The sequence below is a fragment of the Schistocerca nitens genome, chromosome 1 (genome assembly GCF_023898315.1).
Source record: "Schistocerca nitens isolate TAMUIC-IGC-003100 chromosome 1, iqSchNite1.1, whole genome shotgun sequence".
NCBI classification, from domain to species: domain Eukaryota; kingdom Metazoa; phylum Arthropoda; class Insecta; order Orthoptera; family Acrididae; genus Schistocerca; species Schistocerca nitens.
The window spans coordinates 443,169,668-443,187,869 of record NC_064614.1 but is presented as its reverse complement, the minus strand read 5'-3'; the positions used below and the strand labels follow the sequence as shown (position 1 = coordinate 443,187,869).

The 18,202-nt window shown below is 46.0% G+C and overlaps 1 protein-coding gene across 1 annotated transcript in view; it reads left to right on the top strand.

Annotated features, from left to right (window-relative positions):
* The window catches only part of LOC126253318 (pyruvate kinase-like), a 147,895-nt gene that overhangs the window by 55,340 nt on the left and 74,353 nt on the right, over positions 1 to 18,202 (top strand). The window contains exon 6 of the mRNA XM_049954612.1: positions 2,602 to 3,060. Coding sequence (XP_049810569.1) covers positions 2,602 to 3,060 — 459 coding nt within the window. The remainder of the gene's footprint in view (positions 1 to 2,601; positions 3,061 to 18,202) is intronic.

Sequence of the window (18,202 nt, the reverse complement as noted above, 5' to 3'; positions counted from 1 at the left end):
AAACTGATCTTCCCTGAGGTCAGCTTCTATTAGTTTTTCCATTCGTTTGTAAGGAATTCGTGTTAGTATTTTGTAACTGTGACTCACTAAATGGATTTTTCTGTACTTTTCACATCTGTCAACACGTGCTTTCTTTGGGATTGGAATTATTATATTCTTCTTGAAGTCTGAGGTAAGTGTGGTTCATCTGTAAAGGAGATCACACATAAGACACTAATGAAACCCGTTCTTGAGTACAGTTAGAGTGTTCGGGATCCACACCAGATTGCATTAGAGGAAGACATCGAAACAATTCAGATCCGGGCTGCTGGATTTGTTACGAGTAGGTTAGAATAACATGCAAGTTTTATGGAAATGCTTCAGAAACCCCGGTGGAAATCCTTGGAGGAAAGACGACACTCTTTTCGTGTAAAATTATGGAGAAAATTTAGGGAACCAGAATTTGAAGTTAACTGTAGAACGATACTACTGTCACCAACATATATTTCGCGTAAGCAGTTTGGAGATAAGAGAAATTAGGACTCATACATAGACATATAGCCAGTAGTTATTCCCTCGCTCTGTTTACAAATGGAATGGGAAAGGATGTAACTAGTAGTGGTAGAGGGTACTCTCCGCCACGCACTGTAGAGTAACTTGCAGTGTATGAATGTAGATGGTTGTTGGTCAACCGAAAATGCTTAACATGGAGTTATTATTGGCTTCGATTGCGATGAAGTCTATTAAAATCAACTGCTTTTAGGATTCGGCAGATGAATCTACCCATCGATGTTTCCTAACCAACAGTGCCATACAAGACTTTCTTTGTTTGGACGGTTACACCTTCAAAAAGCAAAGTCTTTTCTGGGATACTGGACAGGACAGTTGGGAAGTCACCATATTTTTATGAATCCCATGAACGCCAGTTTCTTTAACCCTTTGGAGACCAAGCTCGAACATAGATCGGGCTGCAACTTTCTGTTAAGAATTACACGCCCGAGTATAGGTCGGGCTGCGATTTTCATGACGCGCAAATCACCTATCGCTCGAATACTGAACTCATTTCGTATGAAAACAATGCACGGACTAAACTTCCTGGCAGATTAAAACTGTGTGCCGGACCGAGACTCGAACTCGGGACCTTTGCCTTTCGCGGGCAAGTGCTCTATAAACTGAGCTACCCAAGCACGACTCACGCCCCGTCCTAACAGCTTTAATGCCGCCAGTACCTCGTCTCCTACCTTCCAAATTTCGCAGAAGCTCTCCTGTATACCTTGCACAACTAGCACTCCTGGAAGAAAGGATATTGCGGAGACATGGCTTAGCCACAGCCTAGAGGATGTTTCCAGAATGAAATTTTCACTCTGCAGCGGAGTGTGCGCTGATATGGAACTTCGCACTTGCCCGCGAAAGGCAAAGGTCCCGAGTTCGTGTCTCGGTCCGGTACACAGTTTTAATCTGCCAGGAAGTTTCATATCAGCGCACACTCCGCTGCAGAGTGAAAATTTCATTCTAGAAACATCTGCTAGGCTGTGGCTAAGCCAAGTGTCTTCAATATTCTTTCTTCCAGGAGTGCTAGTTCTGCAAGGCTCGCAGGAGAGCTTCTGTTAAGTTTGGAGGGTAGGAGGCGAGGTACTGGCAGAAGTAAAGCTGTGAGGACGGGGTGTATGAGTCGTACTTGGGTAGCTCATTTGGTAGAGCACTTGCTCGCGAAAGGCAAAGGTCCCGAGTTCGAGTCTCGGTCCGGTTCACAGTTTTAATCTGCCAGGAAGTTTCATATCAGCGCACACTCCGCTGCAGAGTGAAAATTTCATTCTGGAAATGTACGGACGTCTCGCGACCTGCTCCTTGATTGGTACTGCCTACTCTTGTCAATTTCTGGATTTATTTCGAAAGAACCCTTAGCGAATTTTACTTCTATTGTCGTGAATGGCTGAGCCAACACGATCGTATTGACGTACTTTAATGAGTGTACTCGTTTCGCAGTTTGCTATAATTCTGCTGCAAATGCGTCACGTTTGTTGAGTGTGCAAGAAATTTTCGAAGTTCAGGAAGAAGAAATTACTCAAAAATTCACCTCGCCTTCTTTTCTTGGGATGATAATTATAGCTTGTGACGTCATCATTTTAAAATTTGTAATGTATCATAGAGCGAATGTATATATGAAAAACGAATCTTGAAGCTTGGCCCTTTTTTGGTATGTATTAGTCTTGGAGATACATCATTTAAATACTTCCCAGTAAAGCTTGAAAATACGGAATAAATGTCAGGTTTCCTAGGCTTAATATTCTTCTGAGTGGCTAGTCTACAAAATGTTAACACGATATTAAATGCTGTGTGTGACAGCTTCATTTAAGAAGTTTGGTCTTCGGTCAGGAACTTGGGGTTGAATAAGTGGTCTACTTTGAGAAGTATTTAGAGTTTTCTCAAAGTTTGTTGGAGAGCGAACAGAAATAGTGGGAGTGCGGATGTGAACGAGAACGAGAACACGAGGGTTGTGGAGTCAGTTACGAATCGAGATCGCGCTAAACAATTTCCGCCAGGCTGGTGGCTTGCGACCGGTCACTACAACATACAGATACAGTGTTCATCTGATCACTGTCGGAGAATTGTGTGGCGCAGGTGTTCGTGGCGCAGAAGTCGATCCTGGCCAAGTGCAACCGGCTTGGCAAGCCGGTGGTGGTCGCCACGCAGATGCTGGAGTCGATGGTGGGGCTGCCGCGGGCGACGCGCGCCGAGTCGTCGGACGTGGCGAACGCCGTGCTGGACGGCGCCGACTGCGTGATGCTTTCGGGCGAGACGGCCAAGGGCAAGTTCCCCGTGCTGTGCGTGCGCGCCATGGCAGAGCTGTGCCGCGAGGCGGAGGCGGCCGTCTGGACGCGCCAGCTGTTCGCCGAGCTGAGCTGGCTGGCGCGCCCGCCCGTCGACAACACGGAGGCCACGGCCGCCGCCGCCGTGCGCGTCTCGCTGCACAGCCGCGCCGCCGCCATCCTCGTGCTCACCGACAGCGGCAATGCCGCCAAGCTCATCGCCAAGTACCGACCGCGCTGCCCCATACTCGCTATCACGCGGGACGCACAGGTACACCGGCCCCTGTCCGCGATAAACGAAGCAAAAGATTTTATTTACTTTGTGTTATTTACTTGCCTGTTTTCTTAGGTGGTCACTTTTGATTTCTCGGATGTACTTCCACGGTGTGTTCGGAGAAGTCCCCTTACCCTTAGGTCAAAACAGTGTAATGTGTGCTGTGCACTGGAATACTTACACGAGAAAACTACACTACTGGCCATTAAAATTGCTACACCACGAAGAAATGCAGATGATAAACGGGTATTCATTGGACAAATATACACTGCTGGCCACCGTAAATGCAACACCAAGAAAGACTAGAGGTAGCACAACAAAATTTATTTTGTAGATAACATGTTGACCAAGTATCAAATGATTACGTTTACAAACGTCTGTGACATGTGGTTCCTGCCAGAATCAGTAGCCAGAGTAGCCGCCATTGTTGGAGATCACCGCTGCCACACGTCTCGGCATTGAGTCAAAGAGACGTTGGATGTGTTCCTGGGGTACAGCAGCCCAAGCAGCTTCCACACGTTGCCAAAGATCATCTGGTGTGGCAGCTGGGGATGTAATCTGGGTCACTCGTTGAGTAACCATGGACCACATGTTTTCTATCGGCGAAAGATCCGGAGAGCGAGCCGGCCAGGGAAGCAATTCAATCTGGTTATTGACGAAGAACCTTTGGACAATGCGTGCCACGTGTGGTCGAGCATTATCCTGTTGAAATACGGCTGTTGCCGAGCCCTGAAGGTAAGGAAGGACAACTGGCTCCAGCACCTCGGATATGTAGCGCCGGCTATTTATAGTACCGGCAATGCGTACTAGAGGCGTGCGACAGTAATATCCAATACCGCGCCATACCATAATACCCGGTGCAAGACCAGTGTGGCGGTGCATAATGCAGCTGTCCAGCATCCTCTCTCCACCGTGTCTCCACACTCGAATCCGACCATCGTGGTGCTGCAGACAGAAGCGTGCCTCATCAGTAAAGACAACGTCATTCCATTCTGCCGTCCACATCCGTCTGTCATCACACCATTGGCGACGGAGACGTCTGTGGTTTTGCGTCAGTGGTAGACGAAGCACTGGACGTCTTGCGGACAGACCACTCTGCTGTAAACGGCGTCGAATGGTACGCGCAGACACTGGATGATGCGTTACAGACGCAATGTGCTGTGCTATGGTTCGGGAGGTCACTGAGCGATCCGTCACTGCCATGCGCACAATTTGCCTATCAGCACGTGCAGTGGTGCACCGAGGTGAATGCGATCGACCACGTCGGTCCGTCGTACCCTCCTGCATCCAACGGTCACATATCCGCATTACAGTTGTTTGGTTTCGTCCAACACGACTAGCGATTTCTCTGTATGATAATCCACAATCTCGGTAAGCCACTATCCTTCCTCTGTCGAACTCGGATACTTGATCAAACGATGTTCGCTGTTGTCTACGAGGCATAACTGATCGTTTTGTGAAACAACCACAAGGTAAACACACGTGTCAAACGTACACTCGTCGAAATCACCAAGCCTTAAATGGCGCTATGAGGTGGCGCCACAGGCGCGCGTGATGTGCGTCTGCGCTGAAATTCTAATCAGTTGCATATCTCATCGCTGCAAACCCATGGTGTAAATTTCACTTGATTCGGATGCTTCCTTCAGGGTGTTGCATTTACGGTGGCCAGCAGTGTATTATACTAGAACTGACATGTGATTACATTTTCACGCAATTTCGGTGCAAAGATCCTGAGAAATCAGTACCCAGAACAACCACCTCTGGCCGTAATAACGGCCTTGATACGACTGGGCATTGAGTCAAACAGAGCTTGGATGGCGTGTACAGGTACAGCTGCCCATGCAGCTTCAACACGATACCACAGTTCATCAAGAGTAGTGACTGGCGTATTGTGACGAGCCAGTTGCTCGGCCACCATTGACCAGATGTTTTCAGTTGGTGAGAGATCTGGAGAATGCGCTGGCCAGGGCAGCAGTCGAACATTTTCTGTATCCAGAAAGGCCCGTACAGGCCTGCAACATGCGGTCGTGCATTATCCTGCTGAAATGTAGGGTTTCGCAGGGATCGAATGAAGGGTAGAGCCACGGGTCGTAACACATCTGAAATGTAACGTCCACTGTTCAAAGTGCCGTCAGTGCGAGCAAGAGGTGACCGAGACGTGTAACTAATGGCACCCAATACCATCACGCCGGGTGATACGCCAGTATGGCGATGACGAATACACTCTTCCAATGTGCGTTCACCGCGCTGTCGCCAAACACGGATGCGACCATCATGATGCTGTAAACAGAACCTGGATTCACCGAAAAAATGACGTTTTGCCATTCGTGCACCCAGGTTCGTCGTTGAGTACACCATCGCAGGTGCTCCTGTCTGTGATGCAGCGTCAAGGGTAACCGCAGCCATGGTCTCCGAGCTGATAGTCCATGCTGCTGCAAACGTCGTCGAACTGTTCGTGCAGATGGTTGTTGTCTTGCAAACGTCCCCATCTGTTGACTCAGGGATCGAGACGTGGCTGCACGATCCGTAACAGCCATGCGGATAAGATGCCTGTCATCTCGACTGCTAGTGACGCTAATACGGCGTTCCGTATTACCCTCCTGAACCCACCGATTCCATATTCTGCTAACAGTCAATGGATCTCGACCACCGCGAGGAGCAATGTCGCGATACGATAAACCGCAATCGCGATAGGCTACAATCCGACCTTTATCAAAGTCGGAAACGTGATGGTACGCATTTGTCCTCCTTACACGAGGCATCACAACAACGTTTCACCAGGCAACGCCGGTCAAATGCTGTTTGTGTACGAGAAATCGGATGGAAACTTTCCTCATGTCAGCACGTTGTAGATGTCGCCACCGGCGCCAACCTTGTGTGCATGCTCTGAAAAGCTAATCATTTGCATATCACAGCACCTTCTTCCTGTTGGTTAAATTTCGCGTATGTAGCACATCATCTTCGTGGTGTAACAATTTTAATGGCCAGTAGTGTATGTATCCAGCAGATCCATATATACACCATCTCAGTTGCGTCCTACTTGATACCTTGTGGAGCATCTCAGGTCGTGTGTTTCGAAAGGCTTCCTCAAAGCAGAGCATCACTGGAAGATCTGACTCAAAAGCTGCTGACATCAGCTTCCACAATCACGGAATTCTGACACCATCATACCTAAACTCTTGCACCACGCCCATGACATCAATATGTCACTGCCCTGTGAAGGTCCGCCCAATCTGCGCCCCCTGCCTCCCTCCCCCACTCCTGCACCCCACCCACTGCACTGCTTACGCCCCCACACATCACGGGAGTGTCGACACCATGCCGGCCGCGGTGGTCTAGCGGTTCTGGCGCTGCAGTCCGGAACCGCGGGACTGCTACGGTCGCAGGTTCGAATCCTGCCTCGGGCATGGGTGTGTGTGGTGTCCTTAGGTTAGTTAGGTTTAAGCAGTTCTAAGTTCTAGGGGACTTATGACCTAAGATGTTGAGTCGCATAGTGCTCAAAGCCATTTTTTTTTTTGTCGACACCATCGTGCTGTCTGCCATTGCTGTGAGGCTCCAGGCCACCAATGGGTGCAGCCCCCCATCCTTTGACCAGTTTTAATTTTTATAGGTTGATTTCATGAGCACAAAATTTCTGTCTTCACTTTGAGAGCTTTCCAACACTGTGCTCTCCATTCTAGATCACTGCTCAGGCATTTGTTGCAGTTGGTGCCATTGTGCAGTTGTTTTATTAATGCACCAGGAAAAAGTATTATTCGCCACAATACCATCGGATATTATCTAATTATGATTGAGTGCTACAGGAAATGTTCTTTCATGGGTCTTAAGGAAAACAACTGGTGTTTCTAATTATTACTATTATCTACTTGTGTATAGTTTTAATTATTTAATGAGGAAGGCACAATCATATCTTCAGCATATGGTTGATCCATTTTGTGGGTTAAACTTCGATTTGTAACTACACATACTAAGACGATATTCTACTGCTGCACTGCAAGTGCACCGAAAAGACGTTAGCGTGTCCACATGTTGCCCTTGTCATGTGTGACCAGCCATAAAATATGGTGTAATGAATAGATGATAATGCAAGTGTAAGAAATTGATAGAACTAGCTGTCTGTCATTAAGGCAACGCATCTTCTTTTTGGTAATTGCATGGCTGCCTTTAATACGATTAGAGGCACTGCCTCCACTATAACGTATTCCGGAAAGAAAAACAAACTTTTACCACCCTCCAATTAGTCAATTTATTGTCTGTAAGCACTACAAAGCACGGCCACTGCCAGCCTTTTATATCCTCACACAGTAAAGCGATACCTACAGCAAAAAATTTCCATGCATACAACGTTATTCCCCATGTCACACGACACCCCCAGCAAATGCATAGGACGCACGTTGTCGATGTCGTGATCACCTCACCCATAAAAAATGTCAAACATGAGAACTAAATATAATGATTGAATTGGAAAACCTTTGATAGCTCCCCACATTCGAATTCACTTATCTCCAGCATAATGCACTCACAGGCTTGCAACATACTGAGGAATATACATTGCTTTACCACAAACTGCTGCTTGGCGTCATTTGCAACACTGTGCCCACAAGTCTTTTTCTCAGTAGTAAGCGCACATGGCTGCATCTCCCAATGCATGTAAAGCACGCATTCAGCACACAGCCGATTTTCGGATGTTGATTCACCATGACATTTCCTATGTATGGAGGCATATAGACAGTCGTATTTCTCGCAGCTCGATTTGCAAGTGGAATGGGATACTGAAGTACTATAAAATAAAAGACGTCATGGTATTTTGTATTAGCACATACACTCGCAATTGCTACACATTTTAATGTATACTGTGCTTTTATGCAAATGTGTGTGCTGTAACTGGTGAAAAGTGTTGATATTTTTACCATCCATCCATGCAGAGTATCAACAAACAGTACTTCTTCCAAATGTTAACCCAACAAAATACTAACTATCAAAGCCAACACTTATACATACACTAAAAAAATCTCGAATTGATGGTTGATTGCCGGCCGGAGTGGCCGAGCGGTTCTAGGCGCTACAGTCTGGAACCGCGCGACCGCTACGGTCGCAGGTTCGAATACTGCCTCGGGCATGAATGTGTGTGATGTCCTTAGGTTAGTTAGGTTTAAGTAGTTCTAAGTTCTAGGGAACTGATGACCTCAGCACTTAAGTCCCATAGTGATCAGAGCCATTTGAACCATTTGATGGTTGATTATACACATACACTCCTGGAAATGGAAAAAAGAACACATTGACACCGGTGTGTCAGACCCACCATACTTGCTCCGGACACTGCGAGAGGGCTGTACAAGCAATGATCACACGCAGCGGACACACCAGGAACCGCGGTGTTGGCCGTCGAATGGCGCTAGCTGCGCAGCATTTGTGCACCGCCGCCGTCAGTGTCAGCCAGTTTGCCGTGGCATACGGAGCTCCATCGCAGTCTTTAACACTGGTAGCATGCCGCGACAGCGTGGACGTGAACAGTATGTGCAGTTGACGGACTTTGAGCGAGGGCGTATAGTGGGCATGCGGGAGGCCGGGTGGACGTACCGCCGAATTGCTCAACACGTGGGGCGTGAGGTCTCCACAGTACATCGATGTTGTCGCCAGTGGTCGGCGGAAGGGGCACGTGCCCGTCGACCTGGGACCGGACCGCAGCGACGCACGGATGCACGCCAAGACCGTAGGATCCTACGCAGTGCCGTAGGGGACCGCACCGCCACTTCCCAGCAAATTAGGGACACTGCTGCTCCTGGGGTATCGGCGAGGACCATTCGCAACCATCTCCATGAAGCTGGGCTACGGTCCCGCACACCGTTAGGCCGTCTTCCGCTCACGCCCCCAACATCGTGCAGCCCGCCTCCAGTGGTGTCGCGACAGGCGTGAATGGAGGGACGAATGGAGACGTGTCGTCTTCAGCGATGAGAGTCGCTTCTGCCTTGGTGCCAATGATGGTCGTATGCGTGTTTGGCGCCGTGCAGGTGAGCGCCACAATCAGGACTGCATACGACCGAGGCACACAGGGCCAACACCCGGCATCATGGTGTGGGGAGCGATCTCCTACACTGGCCGTACACCACTGGTGATCGTCGAGGGGACACTGAATAGTGCACGGTACATCCAAACCGTCATCGAACCCATCGTTCTACCATTCCTAGACCGGCAAGGGAACTTGCTGTTCCAACAGGACAATGCACGTCCGCATGTATCCCGTGCCACCCAACGTGCTCTAGAAGGTGTAAGTCAACTACCCTGGCCAGCAAGATCTCCGGATCTGTCCCCCATTGAGCATGTTTGGGACTGGATGAAGCGTCGTCTCACGCGGTCTGCACGTCCAGCACGAACGCTGGTCCAACTGAGGCGCCAGGTGGAAATGGCATGGCAAGCCGTTCCACAGGACTACATCCAGCATCTCTACGATCGTCTCCATGGGAGAATAGCAGCCTGCATTGCTGCGAAAGGTGGATATACACTGTACTAGTGCCGACATTGTGTATGCTCTGTTGCCTGTGTCTATGTGCCTGTGGTTCTGTCAGTGTGATCATGTGATGTATCTGACCCCAGGAATGTGTCAATAAAGTTTCCCCTTCCTGGGACAATGAATTCACGGTGTTCTTATTTCAATTTCCAGGAGTATATATTAAATACAGCTGTATGACTACTGATGTTTACAAAATATCACTCCATAATTGCATAGCAATGTGTGCCAACATCAGTATGTGTATTAAGTCTTGGTGGGCCAGAGGCACTAGTAATACTTTGTGCTGTGTTGTCATTACTGTGTACGGTATCGACAGATGATGCTGACACTTTTTCTAGGGACCGATGACATCAGCAGTTTGGTCCCTTAGAAATTCACACTCATTTGAACATTTGAACTTTTTCAACATTAGGTATATTTTGTGAAACTGATTTGTTCTTTCAGGGATATTAGAGGCAGTGATATTTTTCTTAGCATCTGCACTTACATTGACTGCGTGTTTACAGTTATTTCATGAATCATAAAACATAGATGGAAATGGAAATGCCGTGCGGCTAGGTCTCCCGTCGGGCAGACCGGTCGCCTGGCGCAAGTCTTTCGAGTTGACGCTGCTTCGGCGACTTGCGTGTCGATAGGGATGAAATGATGATGATAAGGACAACACAACACCCAGTCCCTGAGCGGAGAAAATCTCCGACCCAGCTGGAGATCGAACCCAGGTTGTTAGGTATGACATTCCGTCGCTATGACCACTCAACTACCAGGGGCGGACATAAAACATAGATTACAGATGGGATGGCTGGAACTATTTCTCTTGTTTCTGACAATGAACACACAAAACGTGCCTTAATAACGATAAGATGATGGAATTACCCAGCTCTCCATATTGGGAGAGTAAATTACAAGTCCAGAATACTGTTTGGGCAAGTCTCTCGCACACCATTAAGTATGTTAAACTCTGACAGTTTTAGTGGACTACCAGCACATGTGTGCTTTTTAAGTAGGATAGCCTCTCAGCCACATACAAAATTCGCCTATAGGGGTGGGTACACTAGCAATTAAATTATGTATGCATGGTTATGACACCATTTAACTAGGGCTGCAAGCACAATTAATATAATTTATGGTTTTAACTGAAACAGCAATGTTATCCGTCCAGAAACATGAGGAGTATGACTAGCTGCTGGTTTACAAATGACAGTAGATGGTATGTCTGTCTACAGTAAGTTATGGCTTGAACTGAAATGTGTGTATATGGGGAGAGGAAAAATGTGTGCTGCTTAGTCGACATGTAATATTAAATTATAACCCAAGGGGTCTATTCGGGATGCTACCGCCAAGCGAACACTAAGATCCACCCAGGAAATGTCGTGGAACTACCAGAGCAAACTGTTAACGCCGGAAAGTACCTTAGCATGCAATCACTATAACGTATGATGATGTACTCCAATTTTGTTGCAGCAATATGACGTATGGAGCAGTTGTGTTTGATGCTTGCATGTGACCAAGAATACAGTTTGTGATCCATAACAATTGCAGTTCGTTGCATCTGAAAGAGTAACAAAGCAACTGTGGAAATCTGTAACACAGACTTCACCATAAGTATTATACAAAGTGTTATAATGCACCCCCATCCGCTTGAATATGTTGAAACTGGTTAAGCTGTAGGGAGAATATGACTGTATCATCGTTACCCCCATTTTCCTAAAGACTGGAGTGATAAAGAAAAAAAAAATTCGTCAAAGAAAACAGTATGATATATAGGAAGCAAAGATTCCAGACAATTGTGTTTTAAATCTTCACACGACATGCTAGTGCTCTCACAGCCGCGAAGTCTCTTGAAAACAGCCTGCCTTATACTGCTGAACTGATAATTTTGAAGTAAGAAGGTACTAACTATATGTGATATTATTTGTGACATATGTCGATAAATATCGGTGTGTAACTATGGATTAGCATTCAGAACTGTGTAGCAGACAAGTTCCATAATTCGTTTCCAGACTTCGCGTTTCCACTATTCCTAACGTCCATGCCGTAGGCACCCGGCTACACCTATTCGATACATTGATTTCCCCCCTCCCCCTCCCCCCTGCTCCCCTCCCCAAATCCTGTTGGATGACTACCAGAGAGTGGTGTAACAATTAGTGCGGCTGACAGAATGTTGGATTACGAACAAAACGATTTTACTTTAGAGTAGCAAAGTTGGACCCGCAAATAATTGTGTTTCTGTGTCTTGTCTCAATAGACTTCATAGCAAGGACCCAACTCCAGTAAGTTGTCTGACCAGAAAAACAAGTGCTTGCCGTCTAGATCCTGCGTCCATTACGGTGTGTGTAAACCAGGGGCGGGCAGGAATCCTGCACGTGTGCGGTGCACTTGCACGCGTGCAGTTGACAGGTGTTCTGCGTGCACACAGGGGCAAGCTGGCCACCCGCTTATCTCCACTCTCCACCATACCCTCTGTCCGCTTCTTCCTCTGCAATGCGTTTTGTTTCCTAGCTTGCTTTATTGAATGTAGGAATAAGATTAGTAGTAGTAGTGCTTGAAAGATGTCGTGTTTTGAAAGAGTACCTATTACCTACGATACGTTTTATTTAATTATCACAGGTGGAGTGGAACAAAATTTCTACATACAGACAAACGCAAGCAGTTACTTAACTTTTCATCACTGATGTTTGCTGTTAACCGACACTTACTAATTCAGCAAATGGTTTTCCAGCTCTCGCTATATTAAGCTCGTACCGCTGGGCTATTATTGTTGTCGTCCTGAAAAATTGAAAACGGTGCTCCATAAAATGTTAAATCAGTTACATGAGAGACATGACGAAAGGAAGTCGCAGATCTCTCGTACCCACAGCAACTACGACAGATTCATCTAGTTTCGTCAGATCGCTCTTCTTAAGCTCAGTCAATTTCCCCATCCGCTCAGAATCCGACAATAAATTGTACTCGTCCTTGTGAAATTTGTTATAATGGCCTTCAATACTAAACTTCCGCTGACCAGCGAGAATACTGCCACATATTAAACATTTTGAATTTTCACGTTTTTGCACAAAGGAAAAATGATTCTCCCATTACTTTTTAAAAGATAGCAAATCTCCACTTCTCCATTTCCTTGTTTCACTCTGCATTTTCCGGTTCTTGAAATACAACGCTCACTACGTAGTGGTCGCTACGCATCAACGTCCGCAGCTTAGCCTGGCACTACACTGCCGCAACCTGCCGGCTGTCGCCAGTGCCCCATTCGACGACTGCACGCGAGCAGCACACGTGCAGCGCTGTGCGCTCATGAGCCGCGTGCAACGTTTGCCCGCCCCTGGTGTAAACTAATGCCACCACGGGTGAGTTCGCTCAGCTTCCTACCTGCGAGTGATGTCAGACACATTGCTTATCGGGCTCGCATTACACATATGTTGCTACATCATTTAAGATGGAATGCTAGCCTGCTCATTAGATCGCATTCTATTTATAGGAGCGTTGGCTCGAGTTTAACGCTTCCACCACACTAACACAGCTGCTCTGACATTAAAGTCTGTACAAATTAAAGACGTCACGAAATATTCTTCGAAATGACAGAAAATTCGTCAAAGGCAACTCTTATTTACTCTAAAACACACATGGAGTGCTGACTTTAGATATCTGAAATAGCATCCCATGGCCACATAATAACAACGAAGACATTCATTTACCGTATATTTTTCTCTTGTACACAGATAATGCAGAAAACAGTCCATCTAGGCCTATCAATGCTTAGTGTGTGTTTGTATATATATACAGGATGGCCATAAATAAAGTTACATTTTCGGAAACGCTGTAGAAAGAGAACCAGTGTTCAGAATGACGCCAAATTTGAGCAGCATATTATTGACGCAAGGGGAAACGCCATGGAAAAAAAGGAAAAATACGAAAATTTGACCAATTGACGTCGTTTTAAGAGTCAGAATATGCACAACAGCAAACTCGCGGCACGAGCCTGTTCCTCAGTTTGCGTCCTAGAGGCCTAGCATGGCTGTTGCCATGAAGGACCGCGCGCTGCTGGTAAAGCTCTTTTGCAAGAAAGATGACTATGCGCCACTTGCCCTGCGGAAGTTCCGGGCACTCAAAGGCAAGAGAAAAACGCACTGGTCCGATGTCTCCTAAGGGTCTGGAGAAAATGGTTACAAAATTTGAAAAGACGGGTTGTTTTGTAGTGCAATGGGGCAGATGGAGTAAAGCAGTTGATTCGACGTCTGCGAAGATGTGGCCACAGCATTGCAGGAGGGGTCGAGCGGTGGTGTGCGAACATGTAGTTCTTGAGGAATTGTCCGAACGTTGGACATGACTGCGAGAACGGTGCGCAAATCCTGCGAAACGTCCGTCATTGCTATCCATACAAAATCAACCATGTTAATGAGTTGCTTCCTGATGACCTGCCAGCAAGACAAACATTCACCCTGGAATTTCTTATTCGCATGGAAGTGGACTATGAATGGCTATGAAACGTTAAGTGGTCAGAAGAAGACCACTTATATCTCCAAGGACACGTTATACGCTGAACTGCAAATATAGGCAACGGAAAATCAGCATGCACTTCAGCCGACATCACTTCATTCTGCAAAGGTGACCGTGTGGCGCAGGTTGACTGCACCGTTTACTGTATCGCCGTATTTTTTCGCGGAGATTAGTACTGTGGGTCTTGTTGCCTTTACCGTCACTGGTAAACAGTATGAGAGTCTTTTGAGCACCATCGTCATTCCAGCCCTTCAACAGCGCGTACTTTTGGGTAGGATCATTTTTATGTAAGATGGTGCTCCTCCGCGCATTGCGTAACCAGAGGAGCGGTTGCTGCAGAGGTATTTAGGAAATGCTACATGTTTTTCCTACAGTCTGGCCCTACAGATCACCTGATCTTCATCCGTATGACTTCTGTGTGTGGCGTTTCCTGAAAGATATTGTTTTCAGTGCTCCAGTAACAAAAGTATCTGAAGCCAGGCATTCCAAACGTGACCCCGAGACACTCCGATTTGTTGTGGAAAATGCTGTTTCTTGATTTCAACCTGTGGCAGAACACGGTGAACAGCATATTGAACATGTCTTGCGCCAGCATCACAAGTAGAAACTTCCGTTATTTTGCTGTTATGCTGTTTTTAGCCACAGGGATTTAAAAACCGGTGTTGTTTGGCTTTTTATTCGGCTTTTGGCTATAGGACAATTAAAAACAGATATCATTTGGCAATTTATGAGGTTTCGGGCCTCAGGGCAATTAAAAACCGATTTTTCTCACCCGATGTGGTACAACCTTGCTATGCTGAATGGGCTTACGTACTTAACAGTGCCACAACTGTTGACTGCCGAACTTGTGCGGTCATTCACATGGAACAGTATGCATGGAGTAATGTTCAACTCAAACCCTAGCAGTCGTATTGAAATTCATCTGTCTTTTGTAGCCGATCACATTTACGTTAAGATGCTTACAGCGCCACCTTTTGGTAAAATTTTCGTTAGTTTTTTTTTTCTTGACGTTTCGCACTGCGTCAATAAAATGCTGTTCCAATTTAACGTCATTCAGAGCAGTAGTTGTTTTTCAACAGCGTTGTGAAACTGTAAGTTCAGTCACGGACACCGTGTATATCAGAAGCTGCTTTTGTAGTTGGTGCATCATTTACACATCAGTTTTATCCTATCTCTCACTCACTTCATCGCTAGTGACATAACTCACACACAAAAAATGGGACTTCAGATGAATGTAATGTATATAATCAAATGGCTGCACAACGTAGCTATACTTGGCTGTTCCCACAGCGGCGGCAACTCCATCACAGTACTTTTGCATAGGCCCTTAGGTGCCTTTTAGAAAACAGATCCCTCCTTGTCGGAGTGCCGAGAAAAAATATTGGGCATGGATGAGAGTGCTTTAGATGTTATTGATGGCACCGGTAGTGTGTGACTTGCACGAGTTTGCACACAATGTATGCATTCACATCATGTCACTAATTCCCTCGCTTGTAATGATACACAAATTATGTTTATACCTCCAGGCAATAGGGAACAAACCTATATGTGTGTCTTTTTTAGTGGCACTGAAATGGAAGAAAGTCCCTTGAACATTCTGTATCCAAAATAATGCCCCACAAGCTGTGTGCGGTGCATGTTGGAGCATACATCGTACCACTGTTATCGCCACTGGTCTTGCTGCAATTCCCTACTGCCTTCTTTTAAACAACTGTGGACCTACAGCCGTGGTCGGGGGTAGATATGGTGCAACAAATGTGCCAAGGAGCATTTTTACACATCCTTCTCTCTCTCTCTCTCTCTCTCTCTACCTCTCTCTCTTTCTACCTCTCCTATCTCTATACCTCTCTTCCTTTCTCTCTCTCTTTCTGTCTATCTCCCTCCGTCTCTCTCTCTCTCTCTCTCTCTCTCTCTCTCTCACACACACACACACACACACGTACACACCACGGCAATAACGTGGAGTTACGAGTAATACTTGTATACGAGGTGTTTTTTGTTCATAAAGTATCAGAATTTTCATTTTTTGAGAATAATTTCATTTCTCCATTTACATAAATGCTATCGCCTTCGAGGTACTCCCCAACTCCCCATTAGATACGAATATTAAACAATTATGCAAGAGCTACTTCCAATCCTCGAAACACTTCTAGAATCTGATCTTTGGGGTAGCACTTATCTTTTTCAGTGATGCATTTTTAAACTCATCTATGCTTGTAAGACGTCGGCCCTTTATGGTTCTTTTTATTCTTCTAAAGACTATGGAGCCTGGGGCATCATTGCAGTGTCTTTTTTTCGCCAAAAATCCACGAAAAGGCAATGAAGTGTTAGCAGGTGCATTACAGTGGTGCAAAAGCCACGAATTATTTCACATTTTTCGTACCTAAAACGTCCGGAAAGATTTCATGGCCTGAGCCACTTGATAAGCCAAAATCATCAGAAGCTTCTCTGGTTGTACTTAGGTGACCGTTCATAATCATTTCTTTCACTTCTTCCACATTGTCGCCGATTGTAGATATGCTAGAGCGTCCGGAACTCACAGCCAACTTGGAAATGTTTGTACTACTCGTAAACGTTTGTTCTAGTCACATCAGACCCACCAAAAAATATTCAACATTACCTAAAATTTTGTTACATTTTATCCATTTTTAAGCAAAATTTAATGCAAGTTCTCTGATCCATTTCTGAAACAAATCAATAACCGCTTTTTATAGGTAGCCTTCTTGATAACTGACGACAGACTAAACATCCAACATAGCTACGGTACCAGGGTATAGGTAAGTTTCAGACATGATTAGCAATACAACAACGTAAAATCGCGCAAATCGGACTAATAAAACTAGCAAAATTACGAAATTTCCGCTGTGGCTGAGCGGTTCTAGGAGCTCAGACGGGAACTGCGCTGCTGCTACGGTCGCAGGTCGAATCCTGCCTCGGCATGGATGGGTGTGATGTCCTTAGGTTAGTTAGGTTTCAGTAGTTCTAAGGCTAGGGGACTGATGACCTCAGATGTTAAGTCCCATAGTGCTCAGAGCCATTTGAACCATTTTTGAGCAAAATTTCCGATACTTTATGAACGTCATATAACGGGCCAGTTTCCGTTTGAGGGCGATGGTACGACGTATGTGCAACATTGAGCGACTCCAATGCGGTGGATTTGTGTGGCATTCGTATCTTTCTAACGGGCTTGGGGTAAACGCAGAAGCGTTAACTGTGGCGACTTTATTACCAAATGCGCCCAGACGGAACCAACGTGCTGCTATTCTTTTTTTGTCTGGCGGAGGATAAACGCCGGTAGACATCCATCGGAGAACTAAGAATTTGTATGGGGCTGCACGTCTGTCGAAAACCACCGTTGTATGATAAGGGGTGCTGCTGCTTCATGATAATCCACGTCCCTGTATCGTAAATGTCATAAAGCAGAAGTTACCTCAACTCAAGTTGGAGACCTCTAGCGCCAGCCCTATTGTTCTGATCTCTCCCAAAGCGATTATCACGTCTTCGTTCCTTCAAAAAAGGCCTTGAAGAGTCGACGATTACTGTCGGTCAACGATGTGCAGTAGGAAATTTTGGACTTCTCACGCTACAGGACACGGTGTTTTACCAAACGGGTATCTACAACCTGCTACGTCTGTGACATGATTGTCTCAATGCTCACAGTGATTTTGCCTGATTGGCATACCGATTCTTGACAGCGCGACCTTGGAACGGAAAATTTTTTGATCAGCCCTATTTACAGCGATTAAATGAAGTAGACTGCTTTTGGTCACTGTGTCGAGTGACTATGTAAAGCCATTGTTCATAGTCATGTCAGACGTAGCAACTGTTAAATCATAGTTCGGTAGTCGTTCAACAGGGCGGAAAGTACTTAGTGTACATTTTATTACGAAACACCTATTTGATAAAGTGTATCTAATAGTCTTAGAATATTAGCAGATTTCTGGTTCCTACTAAAGTGATAGTATTGTATAGGGACATTGTCAGAGCTCTTACTGCTCTAAGGACACATGGGGAACATGCGACGAAATATCATCAGTTCGCAAACAGATGACTATATTATATCGCGTTTCGGGTTTACCTACCAACAGATATTCTGAAAAGCGAGGACGCATTGCCATGAAATAAATAATTTTAATA